This window comes from Pollicipes pollicipes, unplaced genomic scaffold, assembly GCF_011947565.3.
Source record: "Pollicipes pollicipes isolate AB1234 unplaced genomic scaffold, Ppol_2.1 Scaffold_4002;HRSCAF=4701_pilon_pilon_pilon, whole genome shotgun sequence".
In the NCBI taxonomy this organism is placed as follows: Eukaryota; Metazoa; Arthropoda; class Thecostraca; order Pollicipedomorpha; family Pollicipedidae; genus Pollicipes; species Pollicipes pollicipes.
The window spans coordinates 3,550,831-3,574,309 of NW_023596420.1; the positions used below are offsets into that span (position 1 = coordinate 3,550,831).

Below are 23,479 nucleotides of genomic sequence, written 5' to 3' on the forward strand. Positions count from 1 at the left end.
GTTGGTTAAGTGCATAGCAAGTGGCAATAGGAATTGTGCATGAATCAGTAATTCACAATTGCTGCCGTGACACAAACAGGTTAGACAGGATGAGCTGAAGTAAGGCCTATTTAGGTTAGGCATAGTTAGGCTACTTTCATGGAAATAAGCATTGGTATTTTGTAAGAAGCAGTGACAAAATATTTGTTTTCCCTGACCCCACCTTAACAGAAGCCAGAGGTATGTCTATTGTGTTTGACTTGGTGATAGGCTGATGTGTATGTGTCCAAGGTTTTTTTGTTTGAGTGTTTTGCGCCTGATAAATTTTCTGTTGTTATTTTGCTATTGAGTTCCTTTGCTTTGTGTTGCGTTAAAAGTGCTGTAGAAGGTAAGCGCAAAGTGCAGCATCAAATTATTGGTGCTAACAATTTTTATGCTCGTTACACTGTCATCATGCTTTAATGTACCCTGTTTCACTTAAGTGGCCTAAGATATTAAAAACAAAATGGTTTTGTCAGGTTTCTGATATTACGTCCATGCCAACATGAAATAGATGTGTTTGTTTGCTGAAGCATCAGTCGAGAGCTCATAAGTTTCATCTTTTGTGACTTGATTTTTTCACTCCCTCGCGGTCTTTTTGCGATGGAATGTTTCCCTCCCACCCTAGTTTAAAAGCGATTCTAGCCCCCTGAACTTAAGGTAGCGCTGGTCTCTCGGTAGCGCCTGGCCTATGTTCCAGTTATAGAAGGTAAAAATATGTAAATTTTATGTAGTTATATACACATATAGGAAAAACATGTTCTCTACAACAACTGGGTCATACCACACGGTTTCTTTGGAGGGGGGGGGGGGCTCTTTTACTGCAAGGGGGCCCTTTGTCAACCCTGTGTCCCACTCCACCACCCCACCCCCCAGTCCTTGTCAAGGCTATGGTTGCGTCCTGGATGTAGCTAATCTAGCTCCGCTGTGCGGCTCTTCTTAGAGCGTCTGAGGAGAGTGTCCCTGGTAGTCGCGTTAGAAATCTCCGTCGATCTAGGAGGCTCATTGCTTCCGGATACCCGAACCGTGCGTTAACACGCGCCCTTGTGGCCGACTAGATACCCTTCGCTCGGGTGGGGGTCAATTTGACCCCCCTAAGATCTCGGGAACTAAGAAAGCTGGACACACCAAATTTGCAGGGTGTATTGACCTGTACGTGAACTCACTTAAGTCAAAGTTTGAGGTCACCAGGGTGTGACCTTCGGGTTAAATAAGATCAAACAAGGTCAAATTTCAGGTTGGTCTCCAAAGTTCCGCCAGAACCTAGGTAGCTGTTTGTAAGCAAAAGGCCACAAGCTCATTTAAGGTCAGTGACCTTGATTGACCTTTTGAAGGTCATGGTGATCAAAATCATATAAGATTGCCCTGAGTTTTGCATTTGAATAAGGGACAAAGATTACGCTTGGCAGTATGTTCTTTAAAAAATGTCGACCTGAGTCGTCTTAGGCCAATGACCTATTATAACCTCTAAGAAGTCAACTGAAGACGTATGATGCGGTTCCTGCTATCAATGAATTCAAAATGAGCACCGGAAAATACCCCATACCGCAAACAGGTTGGTTTTGACCTTGGTCTGACCTTCATACCTAACCTTAGGTCAATTTAATTTGCTCATTCAATGCTTTCGTTGCCTAATAAAGCATCTCAAAGATGTATAGCTTCGTCAAACACTCCGTTGTTGCATCAGATTAAACGATTCCCTAGAAATTGACTGCTGAAGCCATGGCCTGTCTTTGACCTGCTATAGGTTAGTGACCTTACAAGGTACATCTAAATTTCTCACACCAAAAGATCCACTATTCAAATGTGAACAGCTATGCAAAATTTGGCGCGGCTACACCGCGCCGTTCGGTAATCATTCTGGAAAAAACCTTCGGGGGGGGGGGGGGTCAGTTTGAAGCCCCCACCCGAGCGGGCGGTAAGAGAACGCAAATGGAGGACTTGGGGGCGATCCATATCAAGGGCTCATTCGGCGCTTCTTGCTGCCGAAAGGAACAGCGGCTTAAGGGTTTGAGGCCGGATATCGCCGACGTTGCTTGCAACCGCAACGAGACGCTTTGCCCCACGCTCAGCTGACTAGTCCACCACTCTGCTGCTGCTTCTTCCAGCCTCGATCAGCGTCATCTTTTGACCATGTGGCGACCTGCGAGTGCTGTCGTTCCGTATGAGATCGTAGTTATTTTATTTTGAAGGGTAAGATGGTACGATTCCGTTGCTTTCCGATACTGGCTGCTGTATCAGGACCACGTTACCTCGGAAAATTGCATGTACAGGGAGAAAGTTTTTTTTCAAAATATATAGGAGTGGGTGAGGGCTCATGAAGAAGCAAATGGCTGAGCCTGCCTCCAAGTACGATCAAAACAATTTTCTTCTCAGATTTGACCCTCTTTTCAGAGTTAGGAGTTAGGAGCCTAGTTTCGCAAATTGATTGGGGGGGCTGGTTGTGATCCTGAGCAAGCAAGGCTGTCTCAGGCAATGCAGATAAGTAAGAAATGCATGCCACAAGATCTTGCAGTCTGGGAGCATACGACATGATGCAATGTCCATGCGATAACGTACAGAATAAGCATCTCGATGACACTGGGACGTGGGAGAGAGCACATATTGCCGGCCAACAGTTGCGAATCATGGGAATGGATGCAGGCTCAGACGGTTAGACAAGCTGATACTGGCGAATATAAACAGTCGCACCTCTTCTGACACTCACTCTTGTGCCACGCCCATCAAGGTAAAGAAAGTGAGTGCGAGTGACATACAACATTTGACTACTCACTAATTACTCTCTATTTCTTCCTCTTTTTCAGGCCCCAATTACTGTCCTGTTAATCTGGCATCCTACTCAAGTACAAAGATTTACTAACTGTAGGCTTTCTCGGCATGCACTGTCCACAGAAGACTTTATGTTCGTAGTGCGATAGTGACCCGTGATCGTTAGTAATACTTGTTTTATTTGAATTGGTAGAATACATCCCAGGTGCCAAATGACCCCAAGGAGCTGGACTTAGCCTGGCTGAAAAGAGTGCACCGCGCAATAACAAAACCAAGTTGCCACGATCTAAACTCAGCAGGCGTTGAAAACGCCAATTTTTCGTAGCGCGGTATGGAGTCGGGTCCGCCAAGTTTTCTTATTCAAGATATGTAGGACGAGCAAGGTGCACTCAATGGGCAATTCTGTTTGTAAGCCTCCCCCCACAGCAAATCATAAACTCATGACATATGTCAACTTTTGCGTATCATCTTTGCTACAACACTTCCACAGCGAATGTGCCGCAATGCTGCACTCATCCATCATTGGCCTGCGTTAAGGCCAAAGCTGCGAGATTACTGTTCCTCAGCAAGCCCAACAGAAGGGAAACATCAAATGAATCGGAAACGTGCCCCAACCTCCCATGCAATTAAGCTACCAATGAGTTTTTGCGAGGCCCACCCCTATCAACCAGGGAATTCACTCCGATTCGATGAAAGCTATTTCGCTCCAGCTGATTATTGGTCTTTCGCTCCGAAGATATCTGGAAAGAAGCCGCGGGGCAAACAAAAGCTACTAAATGTCGCATGATGTCAAATTCTGAGTCAATCAATGAGCCTTTGCACCCGCAACTTGCCAGCCAAACACTTGGCATGCAAAACGCCTTCCAATTAGATACACGTGCATAAAAAACAGCACTTCGCGATGAGGCATGCCATGTATTACGGAATGCTATCAGTCATTGCTCACGCCCTCATGCCATCAACTACGCACACTAATAACACTGTCCAACTTATCGCACACATCATACACACTATCACACCGTTGGCCAAGGACGATCCCTATATTAAAGACAGATAATCGCCTGCTAAATCACCCGTGATGCTGGCTGCGCATCATTGTTTATATTGATGCTGTCTGGTGCAAGGCGGGCTTTAAGGATCATTTCACTCAATGATCTTTCATCTTGGATCATATTAAGGCATGTAAGCCATGTAAGCTCTTTAAGCACTGTAAGGAAGCTCTTCAAGCAATGTAAGTAACCTCTGAAGTATTACATACATATGAACAGGGAAGCTGCAAGGAGTTAGCTTTGTCGCGTCGGTATTAGAGAGGTCATGCTATTTCATTTCACATTACTCACACACACACACACACACACACACACACACACACACACACACACACACACACACACACACACACACACACACACACACACACACACACACACACACACACACACACACACACACACACACACACACACACACACACACACACACACACACACATACACACACACACACACACACACACACACACACACACACACACACACATATATATATATATATATATATATATATATATATATATATATATATATATATATATATATATATATATATACATATAAGTAGGGATGATTCGCAGGTATTTAAAAGCATGTTTGCAGAGACGCATAATCGGATAAAATTGCGATCTGCTGGCTATAAGCCTACTCGTACTTTCAGGAACATGTGAAGTGCCCGATTTCACACAATTATACATTAATCCGTCGTGAAAGCGGTTTTTGTATTTTTGGGCTAATGTCTGTGGGAAAAAAGAGCACCATGTTACTGACACGATCCAACTTATTTTTTAAAGATCACAACGGCATCTTTCCACTAGGTGAGCAATACGCTGCATCAGTTTATTCCTGCGTAGACACTCATACAGCTGGGTACATAACTATTATTGTGAGCGCGTAGAATAAATTTCTTACCGACTTTTTCACATCATATTTCGTTTTCATCTTACGCATTTGCACTTCCCTGGTCTGAAACCCGGGACAGTATAAAGACGACGCCTGCATTTTCGGCTTTAGCGCATTCTGCAACCGAAGGTAACGCACCTAGCATCTTTCAACTTATCATCCATATTTAACAACTGCATGCAACACCAGTGAACTGGTAAGACAAGTTCAGAGCCAATAGTAAGTCAAAAAGGTTACATGTCGTAGTCATTGTCACCAGGTCGCCGCCAGCTCGAGTCTCATAGCTAACAATGACCGCCATGTTCTTTAAGTTGAGAAAGTCAAGGTTGCATGCAAATTTGGTGTTGAAAAATAATTTGTTTCAAGTGCCTTAGATGGGGCACAGTGTTATATGTATATGTCTTGTTTTGTAGTGTTTGCTCAGCTCCGCAATTGAAAGACATATTGCCCTGTCTTCACTGGCCCGGAACGCATTAACTTGTACTGAGTTCCTTGCCATTAACGAATAACCAGCGAAGTAGAAGCACTGCACGAGCCACCCTTGCTAGTGAGTTGTCAGTGGCTGGCGGTCTATCAATATCTGATCCGGTTCAGCGCGTGGTGCGATCGCGCCCTCGGTACTTCCCCATCGCTTGGTGAACGGTGACGCACATTGCGGAACTGGAAGCCATCGCATCGCTTGGCTGAACGGTGACGCACATTGGCGGAACTGGAAACCAGATAACTCGCGCACTGATTCGTTGCTTTCGATCACACGGACTGATGCGGGAGAAGGGACGACGCAACATCCCCTGACGTTTGTAGACTAAAAAAATGTGAGGCATTGCGGTGGATTGTGGATTGTCGCTTGGTTCAAATTTGACCCCATTGAATCCAACCAGAGGCAATTTAAAAAAAAAAAGATTTTTCGAATTTGGATACTCAAATGCACTGGACCATACTTTGCGACGACACTGAACTTCATCGGCGGATTCATTGTCCAATTCTGAGTAGAATGGCATGAATGCTATGTTTTTGAGCATACGTTTATGATGTAGGACCCGTCGATATGACGGGTAAGATATGACGGCTATATGACCCGTCGATGTGTCGGCCCACCGGGTAAGTCCGTGGAATCGTTCGTCGCCAGCTGCTGCCCGCCTCGGCAGAGGATCGCCGTACAGTGGCGAAGCCAATAATTTTTAGTGCGTTTCGTTGGTATGCGATTTAAATTAATGCTTTCTTGCAATCACAGCCAATAATTGACACCCGTCTGGCATGCGTCATGCGTCGCGTATGTCTATGTACCCTTTTAAGCATCAAAGCAAATATGTATATATATATATATATATATATATATATATACAAAGTCATGCACCACAAAGGGTTCTAGGCATTCGTAACTCCTTGGAAAGGAAGAACTTTGGTCACGCATTGATAATTTGATGTCTTTTTGATTTTTATTTTCGATTATGGACGTGAAGCGGTACATAATATGATGAGCATAAACATACGTATAAAGCGTATGTCCCGAGAAACATTCGGCAGGGCTCTTGCAAGGCAGCGAATACCAGCGCTGACACTTCATTTGGTTTTGCAGACTGCATCACCATGCGCGCCGCTGTGCTCGTGCTGCTCGTTGGGGCGGCGTCCTCCTTTGTGGAGAAGTCCGAATGGAATGCCTTCAAGCAGGAACACGGCAAGGCCTACGCCAACCCCATCGAGGAGTTCTTCAGGATGAAGGTAATATAACAGGGCGCCTTTGGTTTCCCGAGCATGATGCCAGCTAAAGGGAATGTTCCACACCTGTATGGGGTTTTGAACTGAAATAGTCACGTTGAAGATCACTTGGTGCAGTTCACAGCCCTGTCCTTCTTAAAACCCAAACCCTTCTAGTTTCTGAATTACACACCGGCGGAAATGTGCGGACCATTTTGAGGAGACTATCTGAAGATTGCTGAGGTATTCATGCCCTCACAACAGCGTCACTGAAGTGCTGCCATTTTGGTGGTCATAAGGCGATCGAGGCGAAGCAGAATACAATTGTCGAGTCATTCACATCTGGCGTTCGTGAGCACCATTTCCAGGCATAACGGCCGCAATTGGCTCTGATCTGGACCAAGGTCATGTGATCTGTGGCATATCATGATTGTGCATGTGAGTGAAGACTTTCACACGTAAACATCAAAACTACACAAAATACGTAGAAATCTGCATTGTTTAAAAATTATGAGACAGTACCTGACCTCAAGTCACTTACCTCACCGGTTTCGTAGAATCTCAGAAATATAATCTGTAAATATATTCAGAAATATCATCTCTGGTCTTCTGCTACTATAGGCGATGCAAGCAATGGCGAATAATCCACCAAAATGTTATGCGTGTTCAAATGTTTTTAAAGTTTGACCTTTTCGACACGCCCTACGTCACTGCCCTTGGCAGATCAAAACTTAAAATTTTCACGCAGGATGCCAAATTGATAGATAAAGAGGCATTGGAAATTGTGTGTTTCTGCAAGCTTTTGTCATTCGACTGTGCTCGAAAAATCGTAAGAGGGAAGTCACCTTCCCCTGGCCGGGCTCGGGTCAATACAAACAAGCTGCGAACACCATGATGGAAGGGAGGAAACCATTTGTCTCAAAAACCAGTTTCCTAAAATTTTGGGCCAGACGAAAAATCGACGAAAAAACGGCAGCGAGGATGAGCAAAGCTAGTCATGATCTTTTGGATCGAAGCTGGGCCTGACCAACATTCACACGCACTATGATTCGACATGGTTGTATCGGCTCCAATTGGTGATTGGCTAAACACGCAAGTTGATTTCGTTCCAGACCTTGACAATCACTTCAAAATCAAGTCAGTTTTTTTTTCTGCAACCCCAAACTTCTGATTGCTGTATTGGAGAACGGTGTGAATCACGCCTGTATCAGTGTCGCACAAGGCGAGTTTCCTTTTCGACCAACTCGCCGAACGAGAAGTGGTGGCACCAGTCATCCTCTGTCTTTAGTTGACGGCCCCATGACGCGTGCAGAGTAATATAACCAGGCAAACAGGGTATATTGTACATCGGAGCTCTTTCATCACAACGACCTAGCACAATAAGTCAATTTAGGAACCAACAGACGTCCCAGTTTCTGCGGTTTATACCTCCTCAGAGCCAAGATGAACAGGTAAACTGGAATCGCTTTACCCTATGATGATGAAAGCTATTAGGAAATTGCATGCATAGCCTGGACCACACGTACCGAGTGGTTTCACCGTTAATTCCATTGCTTCTAATACACTTTCTCTGTGGGATTTTTGTGTTTAACGCTTCTGAGTTCAATTGAAAGAGCGCATTCATCATTTGGAAACGCAGACTCCCGGTTGGTGCATTCCTGCACAAAATGGCACGTGTGATTATGGGATGAGTTCACATTCTGAACATCGAATACGGCCTTTGATGTATGATCTAAAATAGTAAACATAAATAAATTAGTATTACGAGTTCTGACATAGCTTAAGTACTACCAAACCTCACAGCATTTAATTTGGTTTGGTTCGGACTACAGCTCTTTCGAACAGAAATTCTCTTTTTAGGGCTATGGGATGAAGGAGAGTAGGTGGCGGTGGGAAAAAAGTACACACACTTTGGGGTCATCCGCCGACGCCCAGCCCGCACAGGCACCCTTATACGGGGTATGTGTTCAGTGCCTGGACGGCGCCCTGCCAACCGGCGCTGAGCTTACTTAGGCCTGGTACACGTAGGTTGTCCCAAGAGTTCTAGAGTAAAAGGCTACGCAGACGTGACGTTACCATGGGACTAAAGTTTGGTAGCCCGCAATATGGTTTTTGGTTGATACTGCAAGAGGATTGGTAGGTACTAGTGAGATGATTGCAAACGAAGATTTCGCCAACGAATTAGGTGGGATTCCTACTCTAAATCTTTATGTTAATGTTACATGAATAGATATTCTACGCTTTGCATTTCAAACCTTCTAAAGACAAATTAATACTAGGATATGTTTCCAAACATAGTTCCAACTAAACCACGTTTTCTAGCTCCAGCACCCGCGCCATATTCACCGCAGCCAACCCGCCTGAAAACTTATCAATCCTTTTTGTAAAATAATTATTGTTAATGTAAATCAATAAATGTCATATGTAGCATTTATCTAATATTTATAAACGTGCAATGATTCCCTATTCATCGTCGTTCTGCAGCACCTGTATGGAGTAAAATGTAGAAATAAAGTAATGTGACGAGGGCAGGTGCCAATAATTTTCCTGTTTCTCTGCTATGATCTTCCCAGGCGTTGATTAACTTGCGATCCATAACGTCGGACGGGTCAAACGAAAAAGGGCGCAGGGAATAACACCCCGACTACCGTAATATATCCCAAGACTATCCCCGAGCTTGGATATGGGTGCGACGCTTTGACGGGCAGATATTGCAAACTTGCCAGAAATCATCCCATTTTACAAATCTGCTATCCGGCACTGATATGGCGCGCACTGCATTTGTGCCTCCCGGAGTTCACCACTCACTAACCCCATTGGGGCAGGCCAACCCTGCATCCACCCCGACAACGCATACCCACCGCATTGTCGGCGAATTTCAGCAATGATGTAGCTCTGGTGTAAACCAACGCCATTTGCTGGCTGAAATGCCTCATAGAATGTGATGGGTCGAAAAAATCCGATTTATGGACATATTTACGTTTAAATCAGCCCGCGACGGACAGCGTTTTCACGCCGCCTTAGCGTTGGTGCGGTCTGATTTAGCCCCATGATGACGTAGCGTCGCCTACCCAGAATGCAGTGGTGTGGGGGTTGGGCTTATACCAGATAAACTGACCGTCGCGAGGATGCGAGACGAAAAATTTAAAAGGAAAGAAGGCGGGATGAGTCCCACGAGTTTATTCACCTATTGCTAGACACAGTACATTTTCGCGATCGTAAGGAATTCTTGAATGTATGCAAATGTATGCAAAATGTATGAATGTATGCAAAGCCAAACGAATAAACAAGACAAATACCTTTTTTGGCCTTGAGCACAGAGGAGACCAAATTCAACAGGTTGGGCGGCAGGATAATACCAAAATATACTATATTTCAAATTGGTACCGGCACAGCGACCTCATATGCTACCTTTTATCCATTGTTTTTATAATATTGCCACTTAAATACAGATTGATTAAGACATCATATCTGGCTAGAAATTGTAATCTGTTATGGGAAATATGTAGACAAGCATCCTCGATAGCCTAAAACTTTTGCTAAGTCTGGCAATGTTATAATTATGGTGCTCCGGCGACATAACAACACTGCACGGTTCTGCTGGAAGCATGCAGGGCAGCACAGGCATGTTGCGTCGTTCATTGCTCGGCAATCCTGGTGAACATTTTCGTAAAAGTAACTACAATGGCACTATCCTCACGTTTACGTCATCTACCCTAAATTGCGTCCTGAAGTAGCCTACAAATAAACAAAACTTCTAATTTTTGGACCCTGCACCGGTGTTGCATCTAAATTTGTCATGGAAGTTTGCCTAAATTTGTGTAAATTTGTCATTTGTCTGTGCTCATTGCTCGGTTCACAGCTCACTCACTCACCCGCTGCGCCTAGATAAAATACACAACGCGGAACACGTCACGATCTAATAATATCACGCATGGTTGTGAAGTAGCGCCATCTACTGCTGACACCTGCACTGCAGATTGCTGGCTCGCACTTCTACGTCAGTTCCAATCGGGCCATGTATTGTATGTATATATCGTATGTATATATTCCACCGGCTCTATACGTTGCGCGGACCTGTCAGTCAGACCAGCGCGGACCTGAAGCTGTAAGTTTACAGCTTCATTGCTGCAACGCGGTTATGACATTCCTGGGCCCCTCTTTTCCGCTGACGAAGGATGCAAGAGTGCCCCTCCCTCTTCCTCTACATTGGGGTGTAGAGATAAAATCGAAGTTCATGGTTTCCAGAACGAGAAAAAATGCTTGCATGCAGTCCAACCAAGCGTTTCATTCACCTCCAAAAAATGTACAGCAATTCTTTCAAGCGTCGCTGCAAAGAATGCGATGCTTTCTATGTTATGTTCAAGTTACCGTACAGTCGCATGAATACTGCGCCGCATTTTCATGTTGGTAGTGATACCAAAATTCCATGCGGTTCGTGCTTGAGTCAAAATATTACAGTAGCGCAATAGTCAGTGGCGACGAAGGTCTCGCGGCACAATTAAAAAGAAAAACGCCGGACGGATCAGGATAAGGCGCTGCTATTTCCTGTGAGTGCATTCAAGAATGTTGTTCCTGGAGCACACCTCCCACAAATGGAGCATCCCACGTTGTGTGCTATTCATCTTCTGAATAGATAAAACTTTCCTAGTTAAAGTAACTGAACCTGTGGAAGAAATATACTTCCATTCCCTGTATACCACTATGAAAGTAATGCTTTTCATCCGCCTTGCCGTTCCAGTATGTGCGTTCTGCAATGTTTGCAACACACAAATGTGTCAAAATAGTTGTGAAATAAATGCTACGAAAGCTTGAAACACTTCAGGCAAAAAAGCATGCGGACAGGAAGCTATTTTTCCGTGAATTCCTACTTTTCCGTGAATATCATTCCGTGAAACGTTATGCTACATCTTGCTACGCCATGCTACGTCTATGATCTCCCCCCTAAGGTGTTTACCAAAGTGGCTCTTTTTAAGGCGCACTTCAGCTTTGGAATGGTCCATCACTGGTTCCAACTTCATAGTTCACATTTCAAGCTTGGAATATTCATCCAATGCGCTTCTCGGTAACATCTCCTTGCCCGTTAGGCCAATCACAAATGTTCTTTGATTCGCATCACCAGAGGTGGTCATGGTGGTTCTCAGGACGGCAGTGGTCGCTACTGCAGGGAAGAAGTGTAGTGCCGTTACAAAACGTTGACAGCGTAACTTTGTCTCGAAAATGATTAAAATTGACATCCTTATGCTGTCTTGACAATGATGCAATGATACTACCCAGTGCTATTATCAGAAGAAACTAGAGTACGTTTTTGAGGTTTCACTAGAGTATGTTTTTGAAATATGCCTCAAAGATGGGACACTCTTGCTAAGGTAAACAACGCCACTGAATCAAGACACTGAGATGCATCATCTACCTTGGAGATGGTCTAGAAATATCGTCTCTGGCATCCATCAGTGACTGACACGCACACACGATAGTGTTTTTTTGAGACTGTTTTCAGTGATCGAATGCCGGCAGTCCGGGCCCGCACAACAGTGGCTGCAGAGCGAATGTACCCCATCTTCCTACGAACTAGCAAAGTACGCACGCGCTCTCGCAGGTCTATGCCGACAACAAGGCGTACGTCGACAAGCACATGAAGGAGTATGCCGAGGGAAAGCACACCTTCACAGTGGCGCTGAACCAGTTTGCTGACCTGACCACCGAGGAGTGGAGCCGCACGTACAAGGGCCTCGTCATGGGCAGCAGCCAGCCTCACGAGACCCACCAGCCGACCGGCAAGCAGGCTCCCAGCAGCATGGACTGGCGCCAGTACGGCGTGGTGACCGGAGTCAAGGACCAGGGCCAGTGCGGCTCGTGCTGGTCGTTCTCAGCTACCGGCAGTCTGGAGGGCGCCTGGGCGTTGTCCGGCAGACAGCTCGTCTCCCTCAGCGAACAGCAGCTGGTCGACTGCTCCCGCGCCTACGGCAACCAAGGATGCAACGGCGGACTCATGGATGCCGCCTTCCGGTACGTCAACTCGGGCCTAAGTCAGCTCAGAGGAACATTTCCATTCAAGAATTTAAACATTTCCGTCCATAGCGTGTGTTGGGAAAACATCTTTGATGGCCAGAACACGGGCATTCATCCAGGTAATCTTTTTGATGCTAGAGCAGCTGTAATTGGGTGCGTACATGAAAGCAGTTCACCCCAGCTGGAATATTTTCTTATATAATAAATTCCACCTTTGTTTACACCACGAAATAAACGTGACATGGATAGCTAATTGTTCACAATGGTTTCAAGTGCCTAACGAAACTCATCCATAAAATATTTGCAATATGGAGGGCACAGGGGAGAAATGCATGCTACATTCTAGCCAGTAGACATGAGTTTGTTCACGGGATGGTGCTTTGTCTCAATCATTTCCTCGTTTCAGAAACGAGTTGTTGCAAGTTATAAATGATTTTAAAATATGCTGAATTCTGACACTTCACCCCCACTATTAAGCCGCAAGCCCATTCGCCTCACTCCTGGCATTCCTCACCGAATCACCTAATTGTTCCAGCTGGTGCTGGCCGTTAGTGACTCCCCATCAAATCAGCGTATCTTGACAACACTTGCATTGACTATCGCTCATGGTGGTTCCGGACGAAAGTCGCGGCAAGCGTGTGCAGAGAAGTCGCTGTGTTTACGGGGCAATACATTGACATATTTATGGTTACTGAAGTCCACCGTATGGCAACTCAATTTTATGCTCCAAGTTTACTAATAATGGCATTTTGAGTTTTTGAGTAGTGTTTTTATTTTGTCAGTTTACTGAAGCGTTGTAATGCCATGGGAGAGAGGGAAATATAAAAGGGGAATAATACCTGTGGATAGCTGACATTAGGTTTTGTGCTAAAATCAGTCATTTTTGCTTATACGGCGGCTGTCGGGACAATCCCGAACTTGCATGGATGTTAACTACATGCATGTTACACAGGCAATACATCAAGACACCGAGGCGATGCCGCATGCATAAATACGGGGAGTAATTTGGCACATGCATAGCTCTCATTCCCTTTCCAGACATGTTCCCTCCCTGCCCTTCTCAGCCAGCAAGGTATATCGTTTATTAGGGTATCCCCTTTTCCCATATTGTTTAAGTTGGAGCTTTGATTTTCGAGCACCATTCGACGCGTTTGGGCCACTGAGCTGAAATATCACATGTTTGTTATGAAAAATGGAAAAGCTGGAGACTGCTAACAGGTTTTAAACGTGCTTGACAATTGCACTTTGCATGTCACCATCCGTTAACTAAAGGCATCGTTAAGCTCAATGATCAGCATAATTTCATCCGATTGCTTATTCTATTCATGTGCTGACAACGGTATACGTTTATTAGACCCCTGTGCCAGGCAGTTCTTATGCTCGTCATTGCCATATAATTGCCGATGTTAATCGTAGTTCGGAATGCCATGAGAGGAAATATGCCGAAGAAAATTACGGCAGTGGTTTCTGTGATAACGTAATTCCTAAGCGAGGGCACAAGGCGACATTTTCTCGGGTTTTATGTTGGAATATCAATATTCGGTAACCATTTGTCGCGCCTACACCCGCTGAACTGAAACTTGATATCCTTTTTGCCAAAATGTACGGCTTTGAGACCGGTAAAAATCCCTGAAATTATCGTAAAATGGCATGCCTGCACATCACCATTTGGACACATAAAAAATCGCGCAACTTATCTTATTGTCGTGGCTGACAATGCGGCCGCAGCTGTGTTTCAAGTGCCCTACACCAGGTGGAGAGATAAAGATCATGCCAGTGGTTCTCTGTAATCATTGCACTATTTGCCAACTACACAGACATATGTAGTGGACGATCGAGCATTTAAGACTCGTCTACACAAGCTTAAAAAATCCCATTCTGGTTAGCCAAATGCATGTCCTGTGCAGTGACTGCTTCTTATTCCGGATCAGGTTCGCCCTTTGTTTGAAAAATTCCCAAATGTATGGGTACCAAGAAACGAAAATACAATGCCTCCTGCCTGCAGTCTCGATGTCTCGTCACACATCGCTAGTAACGAAACAACCTCACGTTGTTCGTCACGGCCCCCTGGCGCACCTCCCCTCAAGGGCCCCCAGACGAACCTCCACTCACAGCCTACCCTGACGAACCTCCACTCACAGATCCCCTGACGAGCCTTCGCTCACAGCTCCCCTGACGAACCTTCGCTCACAGCTCCCCTGACGAACCTCCACTCACAGCTCCCCTGACAAACCACTCACAGCCTCCCCTGACGAACCTCCACTCACAGCCTCCCCTGACGAACCTCCACTCACAGCCTCCCCTGACGAACCTCCACTCACAGCCTCCCCTGACGAACCTCCACTCACAGCCTCCCCTGGCGAACCTCCACTCACAGCTCCCCTGACGAACCTCCACTCACAGCCTACCCTGACGAACCTCCGCTCACAGCTCCCCTGACGAGCCTTCGCTCACAGCTCCCCTGACGAACCTCCACTCACAGCCTACCCTGACAAACCTCCACTCACAGCCTCCCCTGACGAACCTCCACTCACAGCCTACCCTGACGAACCTCCGTTCACAGCTCCCCTGACGAGACTTCGCTCACAGCTCCCTGACGAACCTCCACTCACAGTCTACCCTGACGAACCTCCGCTCACAGCTCCCCTGACGAGCCTTCGCTTACAGCTCCCCTGACGAACCTCCACTCACACCTTCCCTGGCGTGCCTTCACTCACAGCCTCCCCTGACGAACCTCCACTCACAGCTCCCCTGACAAACCACTCACAGCTCCTCTTACGAACCCCCACTCACAGTTCCCCTGACGAACCTCCACTCACAGTTCCCCTGACGAACCTCCACTCACAGCCTCCCCTGACGAACCCCCACTCACAGTTCCCCTGACGAACCCCCACTTCTGCCTCGAACTCCCGGGCCGTGACTGGATGGTATGCTATTCATCTGGTCGCGTTCGAAGAACGGGCGATCACCACGGTGTGAGGTCAACAACAGTCCGTGACGTGTCATGACAATGACAGGATCATTGCCGCATCTCGAAGAGGTCAAAGCCCTAAGGTTTCAGTTAAACGTTGGACGAGAAAGGCTGCCTGAAAACTCAGCTTTCAGGGTCTGAGCATGTAATGAAGAAGTTATAGCCTTGAAAGACAGATACGCTTCAGAGAAGCAACAAAATCAGCATGCAGCCATCGAGAGGGTGGTGGATAAAGTATTCGTTAAACACTCCAAGTTAACCTAATACTAATATGTTATTTGACACCCCAGTATAATACGGCCTACGGAAAAGCAGTACAGTTCGTCATAAACAATTCAATCCGTACGCCATTAAGTATGTCAGCGCTCCCAATCTTATTTATTTTGTAATTCTGAATCGATAAGTTATGATTACCCCGAATTTTCCACCAAAATTCATTTTACATGAGCCACGTGCATTGTTACCTGCGATTGTGAACAGGATCACACAAGCGGCTGACAAGTGCAGAGAAGTGCTCTACGCAGCGATCCTATTCAGGCAAAACAAGTCCAGTCACGTAAATGAACCCAACATCTCGCTTGTGCCCGAAAACGCCTTTTGAGTGGAATCGCTGCCCCGTTTTTGGCTATTATAACAGATATTTTCGGCTCGTGGGATGTAATGCATGACATGACATGTGGCAGCCCCACCTTTCAGTCCTGCCGGTTGGCGCAGTTGGAAACTTCTGATGCATGCGAACACCCTTACTTCGCTGAGCAGTGTGATCAGTCTCGTGATGGTTTGTTTGGATTTTTCAGCTGTTATCCCTACCGCTCTGTATCCACCATCTACTGCTGCTGCGGTAGTGACATATTGAAAGGTTTCACCCCGACTTATGTAAATGCGATAGCCGAAGATGTTGATGGTGTTGCGAGTGGCCACAGCAGCACGGGCATCACAGCACTATCACATTACGTCACCTGATTGGAAGAGCATGCGGTGATGGTCCGACAGCAAACCAAAGATAGCAAAAATATGACAGTTTGTATGATTTACCGCGGAATAAATATCGTGTGCGGGATCCAAAGCATCCTGAATATATGATATTTGCTCTAACCGGAAGGGGCATTAGCCCCATAGAAGATTCCAAGGGCCGAAATCACATTTAGATTAAGGTGCATTGCAAATCTCCGTGCCATTCGTTACTCTTCCGGTGGTCTCTCCCAGGGTGAGGTCTGGTGCTGATGGGCGTGTCGTCGCTTACAGGTACATCCGGGACAACGGCGGCATTGAGTCGGAATCGGCTTACCCGTACACCGCTCGCGATGGCTCCTGCCGCGCCTCCGGCTCCAACGTCGCTTCCCTCTCCTCCTGGGTGGACATCCCATCTGGCAGCGAGAGCTCCCTGCTTGATGCTGCCGGCGGCGTCGGCCCCGTCTCGGTGGCGATTGATGCGTCCCACCAGTCGTTCCAGCTGTACTCAGGCGGTATCTACAACGAACCGCGCTGCTCTAGCCGCCAGCTGGACCACGGCGTGCTGGTGGTTGGCTACGGCAGCGGCTTCTGGCTGGTCAAGAACTCTTGGGGCTCCAGATGGGGCCAGGGCGGTTACATCATGATGACCCGCAACGGCAGCAACCAGTGCGGTATTGCCACCCAGGCCTCCTATCCACGTGTTTAGACTGCGTGCCTGATAAAAACAGCATCCAGACGAAGGCAAGAACAATGCTTGAAGACACGTTGTGGAACTCAAATGTTTTCCTTCCGTCTGGAATATCAAAACTTTCCTTGTTATGCATGATTTCTAAAGCCATCACCAATAAATTATTGAGAAACGTGTGTTTGGGCTTGTTTGCAGCTGAACGAGAAGACGCTTTTTCAAAGCCTCATCGAATGCGACTTGTCCGTTACGAAATCCCTTTCAACACCTGGTCATGCGACTACGTGCAGTTTACTGCCAGCCTATACTAGTAAATATTGCCAGCGTACAAATGCTATTCATCTCGGTTACTAGTTCAACTAGTGTACCTTTTGCCTAAAATATACACCCAGTGTTGCCATGCTTACGACACAGTTGACCGGCAGATGTTCAGAGATGAGATTCAGTCCCGGTGCACATTTGCGTTAGTTTTACTTGTGTTCGTATTGTGTCTTAAAAAGACGACAGATGTGTCATTGCTCAACAAAGAGAAGTTGCAACGAATACGAACATTCATCGAGAAAACCAACGACATTTCTACGTAGCAAGTTAACGTTAGCGTTTTTTTGTTGTTGTTTACTTTGAACCTATTCACCATAGTTTCATAAGTATGAGTAATATATATATATATATATATATATATATATATATATATCCGCTCACGAGGGCGTCCAACACCCTAAACGGCGTGTTCCACGGCCCAACGGTTCCTTGTAACTTAGGCATGAAGAGCACTGGTTGTAGAGCATGCGTATACAATCAGGTTTTCGAGCAAGCTATGTGCATGTATAACTGAACCTCATGTATGTCACAAATACGGCGCGTCTTCTCACTTATACGCCGTTCAGCTGCATTACCGCTCGGATCTGGCTTAATGATACCAGATTTATTTTCATGTGTCATGCAGCGGTGACAATGAACAACATCATGCGGATCGTTCTCTACGAAAATACGGCATGCAACTTTTTAACTCATATAGGGGTCTCTCTAGTCTTGGCAGGGGCGAAATCAGTCTTTCATGAGCGGCCGTTAATGATGTTCGGTTCTTTAGAGTCATCGCTCATGGGTGCGAAACAGTGCTTAAAGGGCAGTGTGGCACATTTTCATGGGTGTTTGCAATGAAATATCCACCTTGAATATTATTCGGAGTCGTTTACACGCCCTGCCCTTCTTAAGGCCTAAAGTTTCTGAACAACGCGCCCGCGAAGACGCGCGCTTTTTTCGTGGAGACTATTTCAAGGTCCGTGGCGCCAAAATACCGTATTTATGTGGCGCCAAAATATCGTCCCCTCAATTGGTCACGCGGCGATCAAGTAAATGTAGTTGTCTAGTCGTTCATATCTGGTGTTCGTAAGCACGATTTCCGGATCTGACGGTCGTCAGTTAGCTCTCAATCAGTGTTATGCGATGTACGATGACGTAATCAAACCACGACGTATTTAGAAGCATAATTACTTAGCAGATAAATTCTGTTGTCTATAGCAGTCGTTTCCACTTCAAACTATACGAATGGTTATAAGTGAGCTTACTTCATCATATCTCACATTTACATCAGCATCTTTAACACGTGTCCGGATGGACAGTTGGATACCGTTGGCTCGGGTGGGGTTGGGGGTCAATTTACCCCCCTCCCTTTCTGAGGTCTCAGGAATTAAGAGAACTAGAGACACCAAATTTACGGAGTGTGTTGGCCTGTACCTGAACTGACGCAGGTTGAAGTTTATTTTACCTAGGTCATGACCTTCGGGTCAAATAAGGTCAATCCAGGTCAATTTCGAGGTTGGTCTCCAAAGTGCCCCCAACGCATATGCATCACAATTTTCCGAATAAGCATGCCAGCTGGGCCACATTCTTTGCAAATTGACGGCTGAAAACGGAATGGGTAAGCGCCAGCAGTAGCAGCGCCTCAATGTTTTCTTCCACATACAGCAGCTGCCGCCCATCAATGAGAATGACGTCTTTGTCACCTTCTGCCTGCTGGAAGTTGCTCGGCCCACCGAGTTCTCGGACCCCTTCCAGCCGGACTTCTCATCCTGATCCAACCCTTCGTCTGAAATGGTATTTTAATATAAATGGTTGGAGTAAGTATCAAAACTCGTGTGGGGATCTGTTCCTGCTTCGGTATCAAGATTAAACTTACAACAAGGTTACCTTTCACCCGATGAGCGGTGGCCACCGCTAAGCACTTTGTTTTCGAGGACCACAGCTGTATGACGCGCAAAAGAACTGTCATATATTGCCCACCTGACCATGCGTATATTGCGCAGGTGTTGGAAGTTAGTATCAGGTTTTCCAAGTTCACCGAACTATGTGTTATTACTGAAGCAGGGAGCTAGAATTGCTTTTGAACTAGGGTAGGAGGGAAAAATTCCATCGCAAAAAGACCGTGCAGGAGTGAAAGAACCTATTCACAAAATACGGAACTTATGAGCTCGTGACTGATGCTTCAGCAAACGAAGACATGTATTTTAAGTTGGCATGGACGTAATATCATAAACCTGACAAAAAAGTTGTTTTTTAACATCTCAAGCTGTTAAAGTGAAACAGAATATGTTAAAACATAGTAATTTCACGACAGTGTAATGAGCATAAACAGTTATTAACACCAATAATTTGATGCTGTACTTTGCACTTCCCTTCCACAGCACTTTAACACAAAACAAGACAAGGAATTAAAAAACAATAGCATTTTACATGTGGTGAAAGGACACCGCAAACATGCTGACATTGCACGAGGCTGGAGCCATGACAATTGCATGTAGTTATGGTTGGATAGGCAAAATGCAAGGAAGTGATGAAGCTGCCAGTGCACACAAGGCTCATGATAAACATATTAAGTGTTGTCCAAGACACCAACAGCAATAATTTTCCACCTTTCTCAGCACCTGGCATTCCATGCAAGCTGCAGTGACTGTGACACTGATTACTCAGGAGTAATGATCGCCTGCATGCAAGATTTGTGAAGACAGTACAATGTGCATCGGTGATAATGACACCCTATATGCTCAGAATTTTTTAATGAAAGACAATTTGCAAAGCCATATAATTTGGGCTTATACTGAGCATGTGATTTAATGACCTGCTCACACCAGCCACTACTGTCGAAATGAATTGCTGACATAATGACATGCAATGGATTAATTACATGCTGTAATACTTCAATAGACTCACAATGTTTGCAAGATCATTATGAAGTACCAGTACCAGCACTTGCCTTTGCGCACCCCTGCAACATAAGTGCTAGTGTTTCTCTCAGTTTGTCAGCATTTCTTTGTCACGTTCAAACACGAACATAGAGGTAGAGGCAGGCATCAATATCAATAGGCATCAATATATCAGGCATCAATTTATCACATTTTATTGGAAGTCAGTAGACTGAAGAAAACCAAAACAATGTTCTCTCTCAGAAGAACTAACCTCGCACGCACACTCCCCATCACATCAGTACCAATACAAACCACTGGCACACACCACCAGTGATCATTCGCATTTCGAGCCCCCGATTCACACTCTTTTGTCAAATAAGTGTGATCTCACATTTGCACAGCTCGTGGGACTATCAAATTGGAGGTTTTCTCACAATTTCCGCACAGATTTCCAGTCACAACACCGAACTTCACCGTGGCCTCCCTTCGAAACAAAGTTCCAATGGGGGTTCATGGTAATGCGACTCAAGAGGTTCATCTTGTAAACACAATGTTTTGTTCAAGATCTAAAGTTGTCGCACCATATGTGCGACACACATAGAAAAAATGTATCTAAAATTACTGTAATGTTTCCCTAATTTCATAACGCCTTGCTAACCCCATAAGCCCGTGCAAGGTTCTGTGCCACGGTACACGAGGCGCCAACCGAGCTGTGGGTAAGAGATACGCTAGCAGAAGAAAAAAACGCCAGCAGCAGAAAAAAAGGTAGATTTTCCGTCGCGTCTTCTTTTTTATAACTTCGCGAGGGTGCCCATTTTTTGGGTGCCGCACTTTTTTGCAGACAGTGGCGTTCTTTTTTATAACATTGACCTGTGACCTAAAAATCAGGAAAAGTGACTCATTCACGAGTGTCGCACAACCCGAAATTACTCACGTTTGTGTTCGCGACACGCATTCAGCAGTACAATCTTACTGACAGCCAATCATCTTTCGTGAACTGTACCACATGTGCAGCATCATCGTCTTTGCGAATGGAGCAGTGGCCATGCTGTTTTGACCGGACACAAAAAACAGCCTGTAATATCACGGGATCTAATGACGTTTCTAGGGCGTCGTTAATCAGATGGTGATCTTGAAGTTGGCTGTAAATAAGCCTTTTCGTACTTTGCGAGCGTGTAACCCAGGAACCAGAGCGTTTTGGGTCTTAAAAAGGGCATATCCGTGAACTGCATCAAAATGTCCTCAAGATGGCTGTTTCAGTTCAAAACGCCCTACAAATGTGGAACATTCCCTTTAATGACTTACCTGTGGATGTCTCACGACTGAATTCAACTAGTTGTAAGCGTGCTGCCAGGTTCTTTTTGTGCGTTTTGGTAGCCTTATTATGCTTATGCATGCATGCGGTTATGCGCTTTTATCCCTCATCACCTTATGTTTTCTTTTTTTGACATACTGTTTTATCTCTCAGAGTGATGACACGGAATGGCCACGCATGTATGCGGAGTGTCAGCTGATATCAAATACAAATAGAAATACAAGGCACCCAAGGTGGGCAAAGTCAGGTTACTCCAGTCCCCTCTGGAATCTTTATTAAAAAATAATAAGGCAAAGAAACAGAAGACACATACGCCAAAAGCATGACACACATAATACACGGGTACGTATAGATTAGATCAGAAAAGGATTTGTCACACTAAATTCAGTTTTTTGGTCATTAACAGAATGAAAATGTGCCGTAAATTGGGTTAGCCGATTTATCTTGGAGTGAAAGATATTTTGCTATTGCTCTGAAAGATAAAGATATTATGTTTGGTACAGCTCATAACTCAAAACAGACTGTAAAAAAGAGAAGACTCGTACGGATTCAAAGTCAAGCAGCATGACTGATTACGCGACTCAGGTGAGTCATCAACGATGATGATTTAATGGGATAGGGACCCAATGTCATCTGCCTCATGCCCAACCCACATACATGTGGTTGCGTGTACACGATCACTACACTATATCAAGATACTGCTGCGGTCCCCGAAAAGAAAGTCTAGAGCGATGGCATACGGCAATGCATATTTTACGCCTCAATAGCCTGGCAGGATAAACCTAGCTTCTTCCGGAATATTGGTGTGAAAAGGCAGATTAGGTAAACCGAAACAATTTAATTATATTGAGTGGCATGCTAACACCTGATGACATTACAAAGCACTGCCACAAGTATTAGTTTTAGGCCGTGCTGTGTAACGCTGAAAATAGGTCCGTTCTGATACTTCTTGATGAAGTCTAATCACAGCGTATTTCTAGTTACGCGGTGTGAGGAGTGAAACAAGCCACTTCTTCAGAACACCGGTGCAATGTCAAAAGCAAAATAGTGAAACAAAGCCATCAGATGGGTTACTAGGGTGCATGGCAACTCCGAAATGGGTAACGATGCACTGTTAGAACGGTATTTATTGTCCTTAAAAAGTTGCGTCTAACAACAGGAAACCTTCATGTTAGTGATTTTCGCGTACACGCTTTTCCCACCCAATTCGTATTTGCGTGTCGGAAATACATCGTCGACCCGAAGACGGGCGCAGCAACAGGAATACTTTGACGCGATGTGAATTTTGGCTCACCATAACCCCTGTGAAAACTGCGCCCTAATTATTGCACCAGACACTCGTGGGATCCTTGTTGAAGTCAGAATGATACGGCACTCCTGCAGCATGAGGAGCAAACGTCTGGATACACACAGAACAATACAAACTTACGAGTCATGAGAAGATGTATTTCTTCGTGGTACACAACGGCCCGCAAAGAGTAGTTGCGACGTTCTCCACATCTAGCCCGAAAGAGGATTTCAGTTTGTCCCATACCATAAATTATCCAATTCTCTCCATTAATCAGTCACCGCCACGAGCATTACAAACAAAGAAATGAATTCCTGGGCAACTGATCCGAGTTCCGAGGCAGGGGCATAGTTTCACAAAAGGAGTCTGTGGGGTGCGGCTATAGTCTTGTAGTTTCCTCGGGTCCCAAGAGCATTCTGGTAGCTTTGTGAAAATATCAAAATAGCTGCTATCACCGAGAAGATTTGACAATGGCTCAAATCTAGCACACTATCTACGTTTTCCCGGCGTAAATAGCGGATTAGCGTACTCGCGGTGAATGTGTATAAGGGCCTTCGCATTTTTGTTATAGCCAGGCTGCTGAAGAGCACGCCAATAACGACTAACGAATTAGTCAGATAGGCTTGAAC

At 45.4% G+C, this 23,479-nt stretch overlaps 1 protein-coding gene across 2 annotated transcripts; it reads left to right on the plus strand.

The window, feature by feature from the left end:
• The first annotated feature begins 2,737 nt into the window (after window positions 1-2,737).
• Window positions 2,738-17,241, plus strand: LOC119093291 (procathepsin L). Of its 2 annotated transcripts, none has more exons than XM_037216226.1 (4): window positions 2,738-2,755; window positions 6,322-6,464; window positions 12,040-12,449; window positions 16,669-17,241. In XM_037216226.1, the coding sequence occupies exons 2-4, from the start codon at window positions 6,333-6,335 to the stop codon at window positions 17,081-17,083; spliced, it is 957 nt and encodes a 318-aa protein (XP_037072121.1). In that variant the 5' UTR covers window positions 2,738-2,755; window positions 6,322-6,332; the 3' UTR covers window positions 17,084-17,241. The 2 variants fall into 2 exon arrangements, with proteins under 2 accessions (XP_037072121.1, XP_037072122.1); XM_037216227.1 differs by having other exon boundaries at window positions 2,738-2,746.
• Window positions 17,242-23,479: the final 6,238 nt, after the last annotated feature.

Coding starts and splice junctions, on each gene's coding strand:
- LOC119093291 (XM_037216226.1), top strand. CDS start 6,333: ATGCGCGCCGCTGTGCTCGTGCTGCTCGTTGGGGCGGCGTCCTCCTTT. Junction 6,465..12,039: donor AGGAGTTCTTCAGGATGAAG/GTAATATAACAG, acceptor GCGCTCTCGCAG/GTCTATGCCGACAACAAGGC. Junction 12,450..16,668: donor CTCATGGATGCCGCCTTCCG/GTACGTCAACTC, acceptor CGTCGCTTACAG/GTACATCCGGGACAACGGCG.